Raw genomic sequence first — 19,285 nt, 5'->3', positions numbered from 1 at the left:
TTCAGCCATAAAAAAATGAAATCATGTCTTTTGCAGCAACATGGATGGAACCGAAGGCTATTATCTTAAGTGAAACAACCCAGAAAGTCAAATGCCATGTGTTCTTATGTATAAATGGGATCTAAATAATGTGTCCACATGGACCTAGAGTGTGTAGAGTGTGAAAGAACAGGCATTGAAACTTGAAAGGGTGGGAGGGTGGGAGGGCGATGAGGGATGAGAGATTGCCTAATAGGTGCAATGTACACTGTTGGGGTGATGCTTACCCAAAAGCCCAGACTTCCCCCCTATGCAAAATATCCGTGTGACAAAACTGTACTTGTACCCCTTACTTTTTTTTTTTTGAGACGGAGTCTTGCTCTGTCACCCAGGATGGAGTGCAGTGGCGCGATCTCGGCTCACTGCAAGCTCCGCCTCCCGGGTTCACGCCATTCTCCTGCCTCAGCCTCCCGAGTAGCTGGGACTACAGGCGCCTGCCACCACGCCCGGCTAATTTTTTATATTGTTAGTAGAGACGGGATTTCACCATGTTAGCCAGGATGGTCTTGATCTCCTGACCTCGTGATCCGCCCACCTCGGCCTCCCCAAAGTGCTGGGATTACAGGTGTGAGCCACTGTGCCTGGCCGTACCCCTTAAATTTATACAAGGAAAAAAAAATGTTATGGCATATCAAAGAGAAAACATGACCCAAGGCCTTTACCTTCTCTTCTGGGAAAGGGGTTAGTGTGTTTTTGTTTGTATGCAGGATAGCGGGATCATGGTGGGTGGAATTATGACCGTGTTATTGTCTTTATTTGGTTATTAAGTATGGTTTAAGTAGATGTGTCTGGGTGCCAAGTTGCCATGGTTAAGTTTACTTGTCAACTTGACTGAGCCACAGGGTTCCCAGACATTTGGTCAAGCAGTATTCTTGGTGTGTCTGTGAGGGTGTTTCTGGATGAGATGAACATTCTCCTGAACATTTATTTATTTAATTTATTTTTTGAGATTCAGTTTCACTCTGTCACCCAGGCTGGAGTGCAGTGGCGCAATCTCGGCTCACTGCAACCTCTGCCTCCTGGATTCAAGTGATTCTCCTGCCTCAGCCACCCGAACAGCTGGGAGTATAGGTACCCACCACCACAGCCACCTAATTTTTGCGTTATTAGTAGAGACGGGATTTCACCATGTTGACCAGGCTGGTCTCGAACTCCTGACCTCAGGTGATCCACCCGCCTCAGCCTCCCAAAGTGCTGAGATTACAGGTGTGAGCCACTGCAACTGGCCAAAGTGAACATTTAAACTGGCAGATGTATCAAGCAGATTCCCCTCCCTAATGTGACAAGGCCCCATCCAATCAGTTGAATGCCTGAATGGGACAGAAAAGCTGACCCTCCCATGAACAAGAGGAATGCTCCTCCTGCCTGACTGTCTAGAGCTAGGATAGCAGTTTATTTTCTGCCTTTGAACTAGAACTGAAACAGTGGCTCTTCCTGTTTTGACCCTGCATGGCTTTGAACTGGAAGGACATCTTCAGTCATCTGTGCCTCCAGGTTGGCTGCACATCTTGGGACTTGTCAGCCTCCATAATTATATGAGAAATCCCTCTCTGGCTGGGCGCAGTGGCTCACGCCTGTAATTGCAGCACTTTGGGAGGCCAAGGTGGGCAGATCACTTGAGGTCAGGAGTTCAAGACCAGCCTGGCCAACATGGTGAAACCCCTTCTCTACTAAAAATACAAAAATTAGCCAGGTGTGGTGGTGCATGCCTATAATTCCAGCTACTCAGTAGGCTGAGGCAGGAGAATTGCTTGAACCTGTGAGGTGGAGGTTGCAGAGAGCTGAGAACACGCTATTGCACTCTAGTCTGGGTGACAGAGTGAGACTGTGTCTTAAATGATAAATAAATACATCCCTCTCTAACTCTGTCTCTCTCTATTTCTTTTTTTTTCCTCTCTCAGTCTCTCTCTCCTCCTGTCTACACACATGCACACACACATATCCTATTTGCTATTTCTCTGGAGAACTCTAATACACTGATGTAGCAAAAATCATGAATTATGTAAATGTTATGAGAGATTATTTTCTTTATTATGATAATTGTTATGGATGTTGATCATAAACACCTAGTATTGCATGCTAAGTTATGACGGTTATCAAAGAGAAAACTTGAAAGAAAGTTTGAATTATGGAATGACTTCTTACTGTTTCCGCAAGGTGAGAAGCTAGTTTGGTCCCGACTTTTTAAAGATGTGAGTTCACTCTTTGCTCACTCATGTGTTCGAGGTAGGCTACTCCCTCCCCATCTCCAGAAAGGTGAATCAAAATTTGTTTCAGGTTGTCATGGTAGTTTCTTTCCCTTTCATGGGGGTTGATTGGTTTAGACGAGGTATGTGACTCCATCCTGGTCAGCAACTACCTGGGGAAAGTCTACATATGTGTGTGTGTGTGTGTGTGTGAGAGAGAGAGAGAGAGAGAGAGTGTGTGTGTGTGTGTGTATGTGCAGCGATGGGGTTTGGCTCTCTGGTAAAGGTTTTTTGCTTTCTTTTTTGAGATGGAGTCTTGCTCTGTCACCCAGGCTGGAGTGTAGTGGCGCGATCTCGGCTCACTGCAACCTCTGCCTCCCAAGTTGAAGCAATTCTCCTGCCTCAGCCTCCCGAGTAGCTGGGATTACAAGTGCCCGCCACCATGCCTGGCTAATTTTTTTGTATTTTTAGTAGTTACAGGGTTTCACTGTCTTGGCCAGGCTGGTCTTGAACTCTGGACCCCATGATCCACCCGCCTCGGCCTCCCAAAGTGCTGGGATTATAGGCGTGAGCCACTCCACCCGGCCTAGCCACAGAGCTTCTATCTCACGCATACTATGTGTCTATTGTAGATGGGCCACAGCATTATTCCAGGTTATCTTTGCTCCAGGATCAAGTGCCCCAGTCTGGAATATTGCAGTCTTATGGGTGAGGGACAAGCAAGACAGTGAATCTCAAGCGAGTTCTTTATTTATTTTATTTCATTTTATTTTTGACATAGAGTCTCACTCTGTTGCCCAGGCTGGAGTGCAGTGGTGCGATCTCAGCTCACTGCAACCTCCACTTCCTGGGTTCAAGTGATTCTCCTGCCTCAGCCTCTGAGTAGCTGGGAATACAGGCACATGCCACTATGCCTAGCTAATTTTTATATTTTTAGTAGAAACAGTGTTTCATCATGTTGGCTAGGCTGGTCTTGAACTCCTTACCTCAGGTGATCCGCCTGCTTCGGCCTCCCGAAGTATTGTGATTACAGGCGTGAGCCACTGCACCTGGCTTGGCTAGTTCTTACATCAAAGCTTCTCCTTGGATGCCATATGTGTCCTGTTCATATTTTATTAGCCAAAGCAAGTCACATGCCACTCCTGTGTTCCACGGGGTGGGAGGTATAATCCTGCTTCAGGAAGAGGAAATGAATAATTAAGAGCAATTATACAACCTGCCACAGAGGCCACTGGATTTGGCAATTGGGAAATCACTGGTGACCTTTGAAAAAGAGTTTAACCTGGGCTGGGTGAGGTGGCTTATGCCTGTAATCCCAGCACTTTGGGAGGCCAAGGTGAGAGGAATACTTGAGGCTAGGAGTTTGAGACCAGCCTGGGTAACATAGTGAGAACTCCCTTCTCTGAAGAAAATTGAAAAAAATTAGCCAGGTGTGGTGGCAGTTGCCTATAGTCCCAGCTACTTGGGAGGCTGAGGTGGGAAGATTGCTTGAGCTCAGGAGTTTGGGGTTATAATGAGCTATGAGTGCAACCCGTCTCTAAAAAAAGAAAAGCAAAAGTTTAACTGGAGAGTTGGGTTCTAATAATAACAACACAGGTTCAGCATCCCTAATCTGAGAATTCAAAATTTGAAATTCTCCAAAATCTGAAACTTTTTGAGCACCAACATGATACCACAAGTAAAAAATTCCACACATAGGCCGGGTGCGATGGCTTACCCCTGTAATTCCAGCACTTTGGGAGGCCAAGGTGGGCGGATCACCTGAGGTCAGGAGTTCTAGACCAGCCTGGCTAACATGGCAAAACCCCGTCTCTACTAAAAAAATACAAAATTAGCTGGGCGTGGTGGCGCATGTCTATAATCCCGGTTACCCGGGAGGCTAAGGCAGGAGAATCGCTTGAACCCTGGAGGTGGAGGTTGCAGTGAGCCGAGATTGCGACACTGCACTCCAGCCTGGGCAACAAGAATGAAACTCCATCTCTAAGAAAAATTAACAAAATTAAAAATAAAAATAAATTGGCCGGGCGCGGTGGCTCACGCCTGTAATCCCAGCACTTTGGGAGGCAGAGGCGGGTGGATCATGAGGTTGGGAGATCAAGACCATCCTGGCTAACACAGTGAAACCCTGTCTCTACTAAAAATACAAAAAATTAGGCGGGCGTGTTGGTGGGCGCCTGTAGTCCCAGCTACTCCGGAGGCTGAGGTAGGAGAATGGCGTGAACCTGGGAGGCGGAACTTGCAGTGAGCTGAGATGATGCCACTGCACTCCAGCCTGGGCGACAGAGCAAGACTCTGTCTCAAATGAATAAATAAATAAATAAATAAAATTCCACACATGACCTCAAGTGACAGGTTGCAGTCAGTTATCCTAAATACATTGTTTTTTTTTTCACAGTATTAATGCTATGTCCTATTTTTTTTTTAACTGTTAAGTACTATGTGTGAATAAATATAAGAAAATGGCCGGGCATGGTGGCTCACGCCTATAATCCCAACACTTTGGGAGGCTGAGGCAGGTGGATTACGACCAGCCTGGCCAACATGGTGAAACCCCATCTCTACCAAAAAATACAAAAATTAGCTGGGTGTGGTGGTGTGCACCTGTAATCTCAGCTACTCAGGAGACTGAGGCTCAAGAATCACCTGAACCTGGGAGGTGGAGGTTGCAGTGAGCCGAGATTGCGCCGCTGCAGTACAGCCTGGGTGACTGAGTGAGACCCTGTCTCCAAAAAAGAAAAGAAAAAAAGGAAAAAGAAAATTATTTCTTATCAGAAGCATATAAATTCAGAGCCAGGAATGATGATGACGCCAAACAAACAACCAAAGTTTGTCCACATGGGTAGCTGAGTGACACCTTTGCTTTCTGATGGTTCAATGTACATGAACTTTGTTCCATGCACAGAATTATGAAAAATACTGTATAGGTCTGGCACAGTGGCTCATGCCTGTAATCTCAGCACTCTGGGAGGCTGAGGCAGGTAGATCACTTGAACTCAGGAGTTCAAGACCAGCCTGGCCAGCATGGTTAAACCTCGACTCCACTAAAAACACAAAAATTAGCTGGGTATGGTGGCGCGCGTCTGTAGTCTCAGCTACTTAGGATGCTGAGGCAGGAGAATTGCTTGAACCAGGGAGGTGGAGGTTGCAGTGAGCTGAGATTGTGCCACTGCACTCCAGCCTGGGAGACAGAGTGAGACTCTGTCTCAAAAAATAAAAAAAAAAGAAAATTGTATAAAGTTACCTTTAGGCTATGTATATATAGGGCATAAAAAACAACCTTCTGGCTGTGTGTATAAGGTGTATATGAAACATAAGTGAACTCATGTTTAGACGTGGGTCCTATCCCCAAGGCATCTTATTATGTAAAATATTCCTAAATCCAAAAATTTCTGAAATCTGAAACACTTCTGGTCCCAGGCACTTAGGGTAAGGGATATTCAACCTGTAACTATGATTTACTGACTACTTTAGTCCACACTGTTTTCAGTACTTTCCATTTTTTATCTCATTTCTAAGCCTCAGGCTTAGAAAGGTTGAATATTGGCTCCAGGTCATAAGACCAGTAGAGGTGAAGTAGAAATTCAAGTTAGTTCTGTTTGGCTCCAAGACCAGTATTTTAACACCTGAAGACTGAAAGTTACTAAGTGGAGGTAAAAGCAAATGTTGGAGGCTGGGCGCGGTGGCTCATGCCTGTAATCCCAGCACTTGGGAGGCTGAAGTGGGCGGATCACCTGAGATCAGGAGTTCGAGATCGGCCTGACTAACATGGAGAAACCCTGTCTTTACTAAAAATACAAAATTAGCGGGGAGTGATGGCGCATGCCTGTAATCCCAGCTACTCAGGAGGCTGAGGCAGGAGAATCGCTTGAACCCGGGAGGCGGAGGTTGTGGTGAGCCAAGATAGTGCCATTGCACTCCAGCCTGGGCAACAAGAGTGAAACTCCGTCCAAAAAAAAAAAAAAAAAGAGAGAATGTTGACCCTTTGGAGAAAGTTTGATAGAGGATGAATGCTTGAGAAGGAATCAGGGTCTTGGGAAGATATTTTCAGGATTGGGCAAGTTGAATTAGAAGGTGGGGAAAAGGTTCTTAGGGGACAAAGACTGTTTGTTTTTTTTTTGTTGTTTTTTATTTTTTCTGAGATGAGGTCTTGCTGTGTTGCCCAGGCTGGCTCGAACTCTTGGGCTCAAGCAATCTGCCTGCCTCGGCCTGTAGGGGGTGCACGGCAACATATTCAAGCTTATGTACATGGCGTTTGAGGTCGGGGCATGGAAAAATACTGAGGCACTGTGTGTATGCTATTTGTGCATAAGAATGTAATTCCTTGACCCTGAAAACAGGACAAGGAGTGGAGTGTGTGATAAGGAACGCTGAAAACAGCCTCCTGAGAATGCGGTTTGAGTGCTTTTACGAGGTCATACGTGCCTAAAGTATCCAACCTCAAATGGCTATCTGGTGGATGTTTGTAGTTTAACAAGCCCTTTCAATAAATACTTGGTGGATGGATTCTGGGGCGGCACTCTTTCAGAAGAGTTGCTTTCCCACCCTGCTCAGCTGGAATTGTCTGAGAACTCATTCTTGGCGTTCACTGCAAGCTATAAGCTTGCACGGCCTTCCAAGGTGCTAGGATTATAGGCATGAGCCACTGGGCCTGGCAGAGAGACTGTTAATGCTAGAGAAACCCAGAACAGGTGAAGGATAATATATGCACTTACTTTAACTCTTAGTTCGTGTGGATGTGGACTGATTTGCTTTGTTGGGTATTTTGAGAATTTAGGTATCTATTTAGTTGGTTGAGATTATTAACAGGTGAGGGGAGTCAAGGGCAGTTATCACTTGATGGCGGAATGAAGTAAATTTGTTACTGGTGGTGAAGCCTTACAGGTCTGCAGCAACCTCAATTCTTGCCTCCTCAGAAGAAAGAATTCGACTGAGGGGCATAAGGCAGAAAGAGACTTAGGCAATTTTTATAGCAGCAGTGAAAGTTTATTTAAATGTTTAGATCAGGAATGAAAGGAAGGAAAGTACACTTGCAAGAGGGCCAAGCAGGTGACTTGAGATATCAAGTGTGCCATTTGACCTTTGACTTAGGGTGTAATACGTTGGAATATTTCCAGGGTCTTGTGTCCCTTCTCCCCTGATTCTTCCCTTGGGGTGGTCCGTCCGCATGCACAGTGGCCTACCAGCGCTTGGGAGGTGAGCATGTGCAGTGTGTTTACTGGAACTGTACCCATGCTCCCTTGAGGCATTCTTCCCTTACCAGTTGGATGTCTCTGGAAGGTCATATACCAGTTAAACTCCGCCAGTGTGCCTCTTAATGCGCATGCTTGAGCCCTCTTGCCTAACTCCTGAGATCTTATGGGGAAGCTGCTGATCACCAGTTTCAGGTGTTTCTATTGGGAGACTGCCTTTCCCTGGCACTGGTTGTGACCAGTTATTATTTTGGAGATAGTCTGACAACTGACAGTCACCTGAGATTCCTGGTGGGGTGGGAGGAACTCTCCTGCTCTGCTCATGCCTGACTAGCTACCTGCTGTAACAACTTTATTTGCTTTCCCTAAGTTTTCTTCTTCCAAACAATGAATATAATGTAAAAAATTAAAATAGGCCATGCACAGTGGCTTATGCCTTGTAATCCCAGCACTTTGGGAGGCCAAGGTGGGAGGATGGCTTGGGGTCAAGAGTTTGAGACCAGCCTGGGCAACACAGCAAGATCCCATCTATATTAGTCTATTCTCACACTGTTATAAAGAGCTACCTGAGACTGGGTAATTTATAAAGAAAAGAGGTTTAATTGGCTCATGGTTCCACAGGCTGTACAGGAAGCATGGGTGGGGAGGCCTCAGGAAACTTACAAACATGGCGGAAGGCAAAGGGAAAGCAGGCATATCTTACGTGGCCAGATCAGGAGGAAGAGAGAAGGGGGAGGTGCTGCACACTTTTATTTTATTTTTATTTTTTGAAACAGAGTCTTGCTGTGTCACCCAGGCTGGAGTGCAGTGGCACGATTTCAGCTCACTGCAACCTTTGCCTCCCAGGCTCAAGCAATTCTTATGCCTCAGCCACCCAAGTAGCTGGGATTATATAGGTGCTATACACTTTTAAACTGCGAGTGAGAACTGACTATCATGAGAACAGCAAGGGAGAAATATGCCCCATGATCCAATCACCTCCCACCAGGTCCCTCCTCCAACACTGGAGATTACAATTCAACATGAGGTTTGGGTGGGGAAGCAAATCCAAACCATATCACCATCTCTTCTAAAATTAGAAATAAAAAAATGAGCGAGACACGGTGATGTACACTTGTAGTCTTGGCTACTCAGAAGGCTGAGGTAGAAGGATTGCTTGAGCCTTTTAGGCTGCAGTGAGCTATGATCACACCACTGCATTCCAGCCTGGGCAACACAGCAAGGCCCTGTCTCTCAAAAAATAAGAAAACATTAAAATGTAAAATTAAGCCGCTACATAAAAAGGAATGAAGTTCTGATGCATGCTGCAACACCGATGAACCTTGAAAACATTGTGCCAAGTGAAACAAGCCAGACACCAAAGTTCAAATATTGTATTATTCCACTTATATATGATATCTAGCAAATTTGTCTAGACAGAAAGTAGTTTAGAGGTTACCAGGGTTTGGGAGGAGGAGAGAATAGGGTGTTATTGTTCAATGGGTACAGGGTTTCTGATCAGGGTGATGAAAAGTTTTGGAAATAGTGGTGGTGATTGCACAATATTGTGAATGTATTAATGCCCTCAAATTGTACACTTTAAAATGGTAAACCATCTTATGATGGCAAATTTTATGTTATATATATATATTTTACCACAAGCAAATACAACAGTAAATTAACCTACCAAATTGGAATTAAACCTATGGTTATATTGAGTTACTTTTTGGAGGTGGGGGTGAGAAGGATTAGATAGGTCTGAACAGAATAACATTTTGTAGGATATATAAATTATATTTCCCTAAAGGTATCGGGGGAAATTCAGCCAGATATTGGGCAAAATTCACCACTGGTATTTCACGTAGGTTCTTTTCTATTTTCCCTAAGCGTCGGCCAGTTTGAGAAATAAAGGGACAGAGTACAAATAGAGAAATTTTAAAGTTGGGTGTCTGGGGGAGACATCACATGTCGGTAGGTTCCGTGATGCCCCACAAGCCATGAAACCAGCACGTTTGTATTAGTGATTTTCAAAAGGGGAGGGAGTGTAGGAATAGGGTGTGGGTCACAGAGCTCACGTGCTTCACAAGGTAACAGAATATCACAAGGCAAATGGAGGCAGGGCGAGATCACAGGACCACAGGACCGGGGCGAAATTAAAATTGCTAATGAAGTTTTGGGCACCATTGTCATTGATAACATCTTATCAGGAGACAGGGTTTGAGAGCAACCGGTCTGACCAGAATTTATTAGGTGGCAATTTCCTCGTCCTAATAAGCCTGGGAGCACTATGGGAGACTGGGGCTTATTTCATCCCTACAGCTCGACCATAGAAGATGGCCACATCCAAGGGGGCCATTTTAGAGGCCCACTCTCAGGGGCACATTCTCTTTCTCAGGGATGTTGCTTGCTGACAAAAAGAATTCAGTGATATTTCTCCCATTTGCTTTTGAAATAAGAGAAATATGGCTCTGTTCTGCCTGGCTCACCGGCGGTCAGAGTTTAAAGTTATCTCTCTTATTCCCTGAACACTGCTGTTACCCTGTTCTTTTTTCAAGGTGCCCAGATTTCATATTGTTCAAACACACATGCTCTACAATTTGTGCAGTTAATGCAATTATCACAGGGTCCTGAGGTGACATACATCCTCCTCAGCTGACAGGATTAAGAGATTAAAGTAAAGACAGGCATAGGAAATCACAAGGGTATTGATTGGTGAAGTGTAAGTGTCCATGAAATCTTCCCAATTTATGTTTAGAGATTGCAGTAAAGACAGGCATAAGAAATTACAAAATTATTAATTCGGGGAACTAATAAATGTCCATGAAATCTTCACAATCCACGTTCTTCTGCCATGGCTTCATCAGGTCCCTCCGTTTGGGGTCCCTGACTTCCTGCAACATAAAGGAGCCACCAGGCTTTCTACCAAAGAGTATGCAGGATATTACAAGCATTCATGAGGTAAGAAACAAATTGCTATTGCATTATTGCTTAGTTCTTCATGTACTTTGACATTAGCCACACCATTCTGGCCTGTAAATACTTAGACTGCCAACATGTAGGTGGTTTTAATTATGATGGAGGTTTATTTAAACATCAGTGGTGGAGACTGTGTGTATTATAGAACATATAAACACCTGTATTTCTCACCTCAGAGTGGGATATTTTCCTCTCCTTAAGCCTTGGCTAGAGGGTGCCTCAGAAGGAACCCAGGTGATGTCTAGGTTACATAAGAAGAAAGAGAAGGCAGGATGCACACTTTATGTTTAATTCCTAATATTGAACTCTCTGAAATCAAGCCAATTTGGGGTGATGTTTGGACAGTATTAAGTTGGTCATTGTAGTCTACACTACCAGCAGACAAAAGGAATTATGTTTTAGTTCATTTGTAGTGTGGTGTCCATGTACGAGTACCCCTGACATAATTACAAGCCATACAGTGATCCCATTTTTGTCTTAAGGAGTACCTTCAGGGTACAGGATATTACCCCAAAGTGTTTAGAATTGTTACCGATGGTGGGTGTCCAGGTTCTTGACATCTTGAACAAAGAATTGGACAAAATGCACAAATAAAACAAGGAAAGGATGAAGCAACAACAGGAGAGATTTATTGAAAACGAAAGTACACTACACACGGTGGGAATGGGCCAAGCATAGGGGCTCAAGATCCTAGTTACAGAATTTTCTGGGGTTTAAATACTCTCTAGAGGTTTCCCATTGGTTACTTGGTGTACACCTTATGTAAACAAAGCAGTGGCCTATTATCAGTCTTATTGGTTGCAGGAGGGGACCAATCAGAGGCTGAAGTGAAGTTACAAAGTTACACCCTATGCAAGTATCTGATTGGTTGCAGAAAGTGACCAATCAGAGGCTAAAGTGAAGTTACAAAACTATACTGCTATGCAAATGAAGACTTGGTCTGCAACCAACCTGATTGGTTGCAAGAGGGGACCAATCAGAGGTACCTTATTTTTTATTTTAATTTTTTGAGATGGAATTTCACTCTGTCACCCAGGCTGGAGTGCAGTGGCATGTCTTGGTTCATTGCAACCTCTGACTCCCCAGTTCAAGTGATTCTCCTGCCTCAGCCTCTGAGTAGCTGGGATTACTGGCACCCGCCACCACACACTAATTTTTGTATTTTTTAGTAGAGACGGAGTTTCACCATGTTGGCCAGCCTGGTCTTGAACTCCTGACCTCAAGTGATCCGCCTGCCTCGGCCTCCCGAAGTGCTGGGATTACAGGCATGAGCCACTGCGGCCGGCCAGAGGTACTTTCAATTTCTCATCTGCCAGGCAGAAAAATGGGGGTGAGGGGTTGCAAAGGGAGCAACCTCTGGTCCTTTTGTTACTTGGGTGTGGAAAATTAGGGTTTTCCTTTTGATTTAGTTCTTTCTAGGGACTCAGCGTGAATTGGCCTTAGGTTCTCTGCCTCCAGACCCTATTCTCCTGCCTCAGAATGAATGAAGCCATTGCTTTCAGGTTAAGACCTAGACACATGCAACAGGCAGTATAAGCAGGAGTTTGTACTGTAATAGGGTTTTCTGGGGTTGGTATGAGAGGGTTTCAATGATATTAATAACAAGAGCTAAATTCTGGGTAAAGGGGATGCAATTGAGATTTGACAGTCTGGATTATAGATAGTACATTCTGATATTATCAGTAGCTTATCTGTTTCAACTGGCTGAAATGAGTCAAGATATTGACATGAAATTACTCACTGTAAGCATTTATTGAGCACCTTCTTTGTGGCAGATTTAATTTGTAAAGATTCTCTAATTGTTAGATTTCTAAGTCTCAAGGTAAGAGATAGTGAATATGTGTCAAAGTTTTATTTAACGCAAGAAATGTAGACCTGCCAAGTGAGAACAGAGACTATTCAGATCTTGCTATAGCAATGGAGGCAGCGACCACACTTGAGTTTGGCAGAGACTCAAAAGGAATCGGGAAGAGGGGAAGCTTTATAGTGGAGGAGAAAAGGGATGCTTCTCGTGTTCTGATTTAGGATTGTTGGCAGGGGAAGCTGGAGGTGGTCTAACTTGAAGCAGAAAACTTAACAGGGTTGGTTTGGGAAGAATATTTGGATTTCTCTGGCTGATACTGGTGTCTGAGGACAGAGAAGTTAAAATAGAAAAGTTGGCAGCCTTCTTGAGAAAATCCTGACCATTTTGAGCTGATTGCTGTAGAGGCTGTGGTTTGGCTTATGTGAGTTAGAGTGTTATTATCATATGCGGTTTAGCCATTGTCCATATGTGTAAGTCTCTCACTCATTAATAAGGGAGCCAGCAGAATCATAAAATGGATTTCTACCAGTTGTGAAAAATGAAATTTATATAATCATTGGGGAAAGGAATGCTGAAATAAAACTGCTCAGTTGATACAAAACTGGTTAATTTTTCTCAGAACAATGCAACCTTAACCTTTGGAATTTTATATATCTATATATTTTTATATATATATATATATATATATATACACTGAATTCCCTGCCCCCTCTTCCCCTTACACCTCATCAGTTTCCTACCAATTAATCTTTGATTTCATCCTTTTGTAAATCTTCTGGGCCCTAATCAATTGTTATTCAACAAAGTTACATTTCCTGTGGGTGTCAAGATGATCAAGTAGGCTTATTACAAAATTCTCTAGAATGAAACTAATAAAAGTCACAAAATATTATCTTTTGACTTTTTCCCAAGTTTTGAATAAAATTTTAGGTATTTTCTCATTTAATTTTCACCACAGTCCAGTGCAAGTAACTCATTGTAGTAGTACAATGATTATCCCCATTTCCCCGATGAGAAAACTGAGCCACAGTTTCAGTAACTTGAAGAGTAAGCGGTAGTTAAGAACTTCAACGACAGCCGCAGAATGGCTGAGCACTGGCTGTACTGCCGCTTTAGGTTATAAGAGTGACGGAAGGCCTGCCACGCTGCAGGGTTCGGGCAACCACAATTATTTTTTCCATTGCTTTATTTCCACCCATTTATCTGGCTTCTAAATCCAAAATCCTTTTCTAAGACAGTTCACAGGGGTGGAGGGAAGAGCCTGGGCTGGGCTCCACATCAGGCTGCCTTTGCTAGCTGTGCTGTCTTGAGCAAGTCATTTATTAATTAGCTTCCTGGCCCTCTGTTCTTCGCTTGTAAAAGAGCTGGAACCGCGTTCTCGGTGTGCAGGTGCTAGTGTGTGGCACTGGGGTAAACTCAAAAAAGAACCGTTGAGGCCGGGCGCGGTGGCTCACGCCTGTCATCCCAGCACTTTGGGAAGACGAGGCGGGCGAATCGCTTGAATTCAGGAGTTCGAGACCAGCCTGGGCAACATTATGAGACCCTATTAATACAAACAACAACAATAATAACCAAAAATAGCCCATCGTGGTGGCACTCGCCCGTGATCTCAGCTACTCCGGAGGCTGAGGTGGGAGAATGGCTTGAGCCCAGGAGGCGGAGGTTGCAGTGAGCCGAGATCGCGCCACTGCACTCCAGCCTGGGCGACCCAGTGAGATCCCGTCTCTAATAAGAAAAAGACAAAAAACACAAAATAACCATTGAAAGATAGCGTCGCCGGTTGGGTTCACCACATCCCAGCGCACGCCGGAGCAGGCTGTAGCAGTTTTAATTAAGAGTCTATAAAGAAAGCTGCCTTCCATCTTCCGTGGCGCCACCTCCCACTTCAGTCCCCTCCTCGGCCCCGCCCCAGCCCTTCCCTCGTTGTCATGGAGGCCCCAGGACGCCAGAGCGGGATAGTTCCGCTCCCGCGGCACCGGAGGCGGGGCACGCAATGACGCATGCGCTCGCTTTGCTGCCCTGGCGCCGCGGTGGTTGCCGGGAGTGAGCTCCTAGCACCAGATCGGGAAGTGGCGGGCGGAGTCCCGGGTCGAGTCACCGCCTCAGCCACCGCCGCCGCCGCCGCCGCCAGTGGCGAGACCCCGACCTGGCGGGTCGGCGCTGGGCGTGCGTGCGGGCAGGCGGGGGCGCTGACGAGAAGCAGGAAGAGGGTGCAGTGCGGGCGTGGGCGGCCGGCTGAGGCGGAGGCGCAGGAAGGGGGCGGAGAGTCGTGCGAGGCTGCCCTTCTCTCTCAGGTAGGGGCTGCGGCCGCCGGGTGAGGGGCGCGGAGCCCCGGCATGCTGTTCCCTGGGACCCAGGCGCGCCGCCGCCTCCGGGAGGCTGAGCGTGACCTCCACCTCACGGGAAGCTGGGACCGCCGTTCTCGAAGCGAAACACCCAGCACGCGAACCGTTCCCCGGAGCATTGTCTTTAGGCCAGAGGTTCATTGAGCAAACTTTTGGGTTGGAAAGAGGGAAAATTCGCGGTCTGCTGCCTGACTGTGCCTCTTCCAAGCCTCCAAGTTCACGGGCGCGGTAGCCAAGCGACTTGTGTGTGGAGTTTGAGGAGCCGCGGGGTCCAGCCAGCTCAAGGCTGTGATTTAAAATGATGCTCATACGCGGACTGCTTTCTAGGCTACCTTTTGGAGACTTGGTTCATGATGATCCCCAAACTTTAACGATAGTAGTTGATTTCTGCAGTCTAAACAACGCTGCGGCCCCCTTTTCGCCCACCTCCCCACTTCGGTCATTTAAGGGCGAAGCAGCTCGCTTTTCATAGCCGGGTCCTGAGGTGCCAGGGACACTAACGAGGCTGGCCAAAAGTGAAAGAGAGGGGAAGTAGTAAGGTTGAAAGAGGTCGAATGGTGGCAAGAATCGTGGGCTTGGAGGCAGATTTCAGTTTAATTTTTGGGTTTTCCATGTCTGCCCACGGAGGAACCAGCCAACTCCTTGAGTTGTGGTTTTGTTTAATTGTAAAATGGACATGGTGATGTAGCCTGTTTGCTCCATGGGGGGGTCCAGAGATCTAAAACTTAGTACACATATTGAGTAGTCTTTGAAAAAGGAGGAGAAGTTAGGCAGAGCACGTGATGGTGAAAGACATTGCGAAGCCTTCTGCCCTAGATGCCTTTGAACGTTCCCGAACTTCACAGGTGGCCTTTGTTTTAAAGGCCTTTACGAGCGTTCCAGGTCTGGTGTAAGGAGCACTTGAGTTAGGAGTCAGGAGGTTTGGGTCCTGGCCCTGGCTCTTCCATCTGTGCGACCTTAACCAGACAGCTTCACTTCAGATTTCACGTATTAAAATAGGAATAACGCTAATACCTGTTTGCTCCTAGAGTTGCGAGGGTCATATACTGTAAGCATTTAGTTGTTGTAAACTGTACGGCTTTATTTACATTTTTTTTTTTTTTTTTTTCTGAGACGGAGTCTCACACTGTCGCCCGGGCTGGAGTGCAGTGGCGCAATCTTGGCTCACTGCAAGCTCCACCTCCCTGGTTCAGGCGATTCTCCTGCCTCAGCCTCCCAGGTAGTTGGGATTACGGGCACCCGCCACCACATCCCGCACATTTTTTTAATTTTTAGCGGAGACGGAGTTTCACCATGTTGGCCAGACTGGTCTAGAACTCCTGACCTCGTGATCCGCCCTCCTCGGCCTCTCAAAGTGCTGGGATTACAGGCGTGAGCCGCTGCTCCCGGCCTATTTAAATCTTTTAGAGTAATTTTTTAAAAGTCCAGATTAAGGTCCTGCCTTTGCAACGTGAAATAAGAAGACACAAATGTTTCCTGTTCTAGAAATTTACAATCTGCTTTTTGCCCCCACCTTCTCACTTGACAATTCTCCTTTCTTCTTCTTGGCCCCATGCTTTCCCTCTTCCCAAGGCTGTCTCCTACTTTCCTCAGCCCAGTAAATCATTCCCTTCTTTCAGATCCAACTCAAAATAGTAATACTGAAATAACGTGTTTTTATGACTTTACTATTTAAAAAATAACATACACATTTTCTTATTACAATTGGGCTGGATGTGGACAGCTTTCATAGCGTCCTCATTTTACTTATGAAATTGAATGTAGAGGCCTTGTGGGTTGCCTAGCCAGGTGGCTTTAGGAATTGAAACTGAGGCCGGGTGCGGTGACTCACGCCTGTAATCTAAGCACTTTGGGAGGCTGAGGTGGGCGGATCACTTGAGGTCAGGAGTTCAAGATCAGCTTGGCCAACATGGTGAATGAACCCCGTCTCTACTAAAAATACAAACATTGGCGGGGCTTAGTGCTGCGCGCCTGTAGTCCCAGCTACTCGGGAGGCTGAGGCAGGAGAATCGCTTGAGCCCAGGAGGCGGAGGTTGCATTGAGCCGAGATTGCACCACTGCACTCCAGCCTGGGCGGCAGAGCGAGACTGTGTCTCAAAAAAAAAAAAAAAAAAATTGAAACTGAGAGAAGGCAGGTTTTTGATTCACTGTCCAGTGATTGTTCACGCCTTAATTGAAATTCACTCTGATTATTTCTTATCAATGCTTATATTTAAAATTTTTAGCTCAATGCTTCCATTTTCTCAAATCTAAGCGGCGTGCAGACAAGGATTTATCCTCCGTAACCTTTCAAAGCTTAGAGCACAGTGCCTCACAAACAGAAGATATTTAATAAAGGCTTGTGAAACCAGTAATAATGGGACCAGAGCAATTTAAAGATGTTGTTCCATGTGTTGTTCATTTAACATATTTATTGAGCTATCTGTGCTTAAAAGCTTTCAAAGTATGAGTCTTTTTCCTCCCAGCTGACACTAGTCTTAACAGGGTGAAATTCATTTATATAGTCAGCTTGAGCTCTTCATAGACCCTGTGTAGGGTTCTAGCAGAGTTCAGAAGAGAGGTGTGTTTAGAATTCTTGTTGGTTGACCTGTAGCTTCCCTGGTTGTAGTGAAATTGCTTTGAGTTGTAATTTTAGAACTAGACAAACAACAACCACAACATAGAAGTTGCCTCAAACCACCTCCCTCCAAATTGGAAATTTTCTGTAGACTTTTTTTTTTTTTTTTGAGACAGAGTTTTGCTGTATCACCCAGGCTGGAGTGCAGTGGCGGGATCTCAGCTTACTGCAACCTCTGCTGGACTCAAACAATTCTCATGTCTCAGCCTTCTGAGTAGCCGGGACTACACGCGTGTGTCACCATGACCGGCTAATTTTTGTAGCGATAGGGTTTCACTATGTTGCCCAGGCTGGTCTCTCAGCCTCCCAAAGTGCTGGGATTACAGACATGAGCCGCTGTGCCCGGCTCTCTGTAGACATTTCTAACAAATAGTATAATAATTCAGCCTCTTCATCACTTAATAATTGAGAGCTCACCAGTTTTAAAAATATGCCATTTTATTTATAAGCAGTTCTGGTGGTTCTCTTTTTTTTTGCAGTGAGCCTAAATCCACCTTCTTCTAATTTCTGCCCTGTAGTCCTCATGTTTCTACAGCAATGTTGTCCAATAGAAATATAATGGGAGTGGGAAGTGTGAGCCACACGTGTAATTAAAAATATTCTAGGCTGGGTGCAGTGGCTCTTGTTTGTAATCCTAGTGCTTTGGGAGACTGAGGTAGGAGGATTGCTTGAGGCCAGGAGTTCAAGACCAGCCTGGGCAACATAGCAAGACCTTGTCTCTAAAAAGTTTTTAAAAAAATTAACTGCGTGTAGTGGCGTGTACCTGTAGTACTAGCTAGTCAGGAGGCTGAGGTGGGAGGATTGCTTGAGCCCAGAAGTTCAAGGCTACATTGAGCTATGATCACACCACTGTACTCCAGCCTGGGCAACACAGTGAGACACTGTCTCTTAATTTTTTAATAGCCATATTTTAAAAGAAAAATTGGTGAAATTAATTTTAACATTTTATTTAACCCAGTATATTCAAAATAGTATCACTTCAACATGTAATTAATGTAAAATATCTCGTTAATAATTAAATAGTTTTTTCTTTATACTAAATCTTTGAAATCTTGTGTGTTTTTACACTTGAAAGTCCATCTCAATTTTAACTAGCCACATTTCACATGTGGCTAGTGGCTAATATATTGGACAGCACAGTTCTGGAGCTTTAGGGAATAATTCTGTTTCTTTTCTTTCTTTTTTGTTTTTTTTTTTTTGAACAAGGGTCTTGGTCTGTCACCCAGGCTAGAGCGCAGTGGCGTTATCAGGGCTCACTGCAGCCTTGACCTCCCAGGCTCAAGTGATCCTCCCACTTCCGCCTCCCGAGTAGCTGGGACTGTAAGCACACATCACCATGCCTGCCTAATTTTTTGTATTTTTTGTAGACATGAGGTATTACCATGTTGTCCAGGCTGGTCTCCAACTCTTGGGCTCAGGCAGTCTGCCCACCTCGGCCTCCCAAAGTGCTTCAGCCACTATGCCTGTCCTCTTTTTTTCCTATAATGGCTAGTACAGTGCTTGACATGTAATAAGCGCTAATGAAATATTTCTTGAGTACATGAATAAGTGAATAAATACAAGTGCTAGAGAACTAATAATAAGATAATTTTGTTTGGGAAGTAACTTGTTGAGATCTATGGATTTGGAGTGCAGGTTTGAGTGACTTGAATTTGTATTAAAGACACTTATTTTTTCTTTGTAGCATTATGGATCCAAGCCTGTTGAGAGAAAGGGAGCTGTTCAAAAAACGAGCTCTTTCCACTCCTGTAGTAGAAAAACGTTCAGCATCTTCTGAGTCATCATCATCATCGTCAAAGAAGAAGAAAACAAAGGTAGAACATGGAGGATCATCAGGCTCTAAACAAAATTCTGGTTAGTAAAATTGTTGAGGACTGTTTGGTTTTTATTCAGATTATTCAGGAGGAAACCATTTAGTTATGGCTAGTTCATTTTTCAGTTCAGCACTCATGTTGATAGGCACTTTGTTGAATATAAAGGATGGGACAATAAGAGAATTTAAGCTCTTAGGATATTAATAGTCTTGTGCTGTAGTTAAAATTTAGGTTATTACCTCTTTAAAAAAACTTTATTGAGGTTTAATTTACATACCGTACAGTTCATTCATTTTAAGTGTACAGTTCGAAGATGTTTGGTAAATTTACAGAATT

General features: G+C 44.8%; 1 protein-coding gene across 1 annotated transcript in view; it reads left to right on the top strand.

Annotated features, from left to right (window-relative positions):
• The first annotated feature begins 14,331 nt into the window (after positions 1-14,331).
• The window catches only part of GTF2E2 (general transcription factor IIE subunit 2), an 81,667-nt gene continuing 76,713 nt past the window's right edge, over positions 14,332-19,285 (top strand). The window contains exons 1-2 of the mRNA XM_024251408.3: positions 14,332-14,467; positions 18,820-18,989. Coding sequence (XP_024107176.1) covers positions 18,824-18,989 — 166 coding nt within the window. The 5' untranslated portion in view covers positions 14,332-14,467; positions 18,820-18,823. The remainder of the gene's footprint in view (positions 14,468-18,819; positions 18,990-19,285) is intronic.

The sequence above is a fragment of the Pongo abelii genome, chromosome 7 (genome assembly GCF_028885655.2).
Source record: "Pongo abelii isolate AG06213 chromosome 7, NHGRI_mPonAbe1-v2.0_pri, whole genome shotgun sequence".
NCBI lineage: Eukaryota > Metazoa > Chordata > Mammalia > Primates > Hominidae > Pongo > Pongo abelii.
This window is presented reverse-complemented; position numbering and strand designations above follow the sequence as displayed.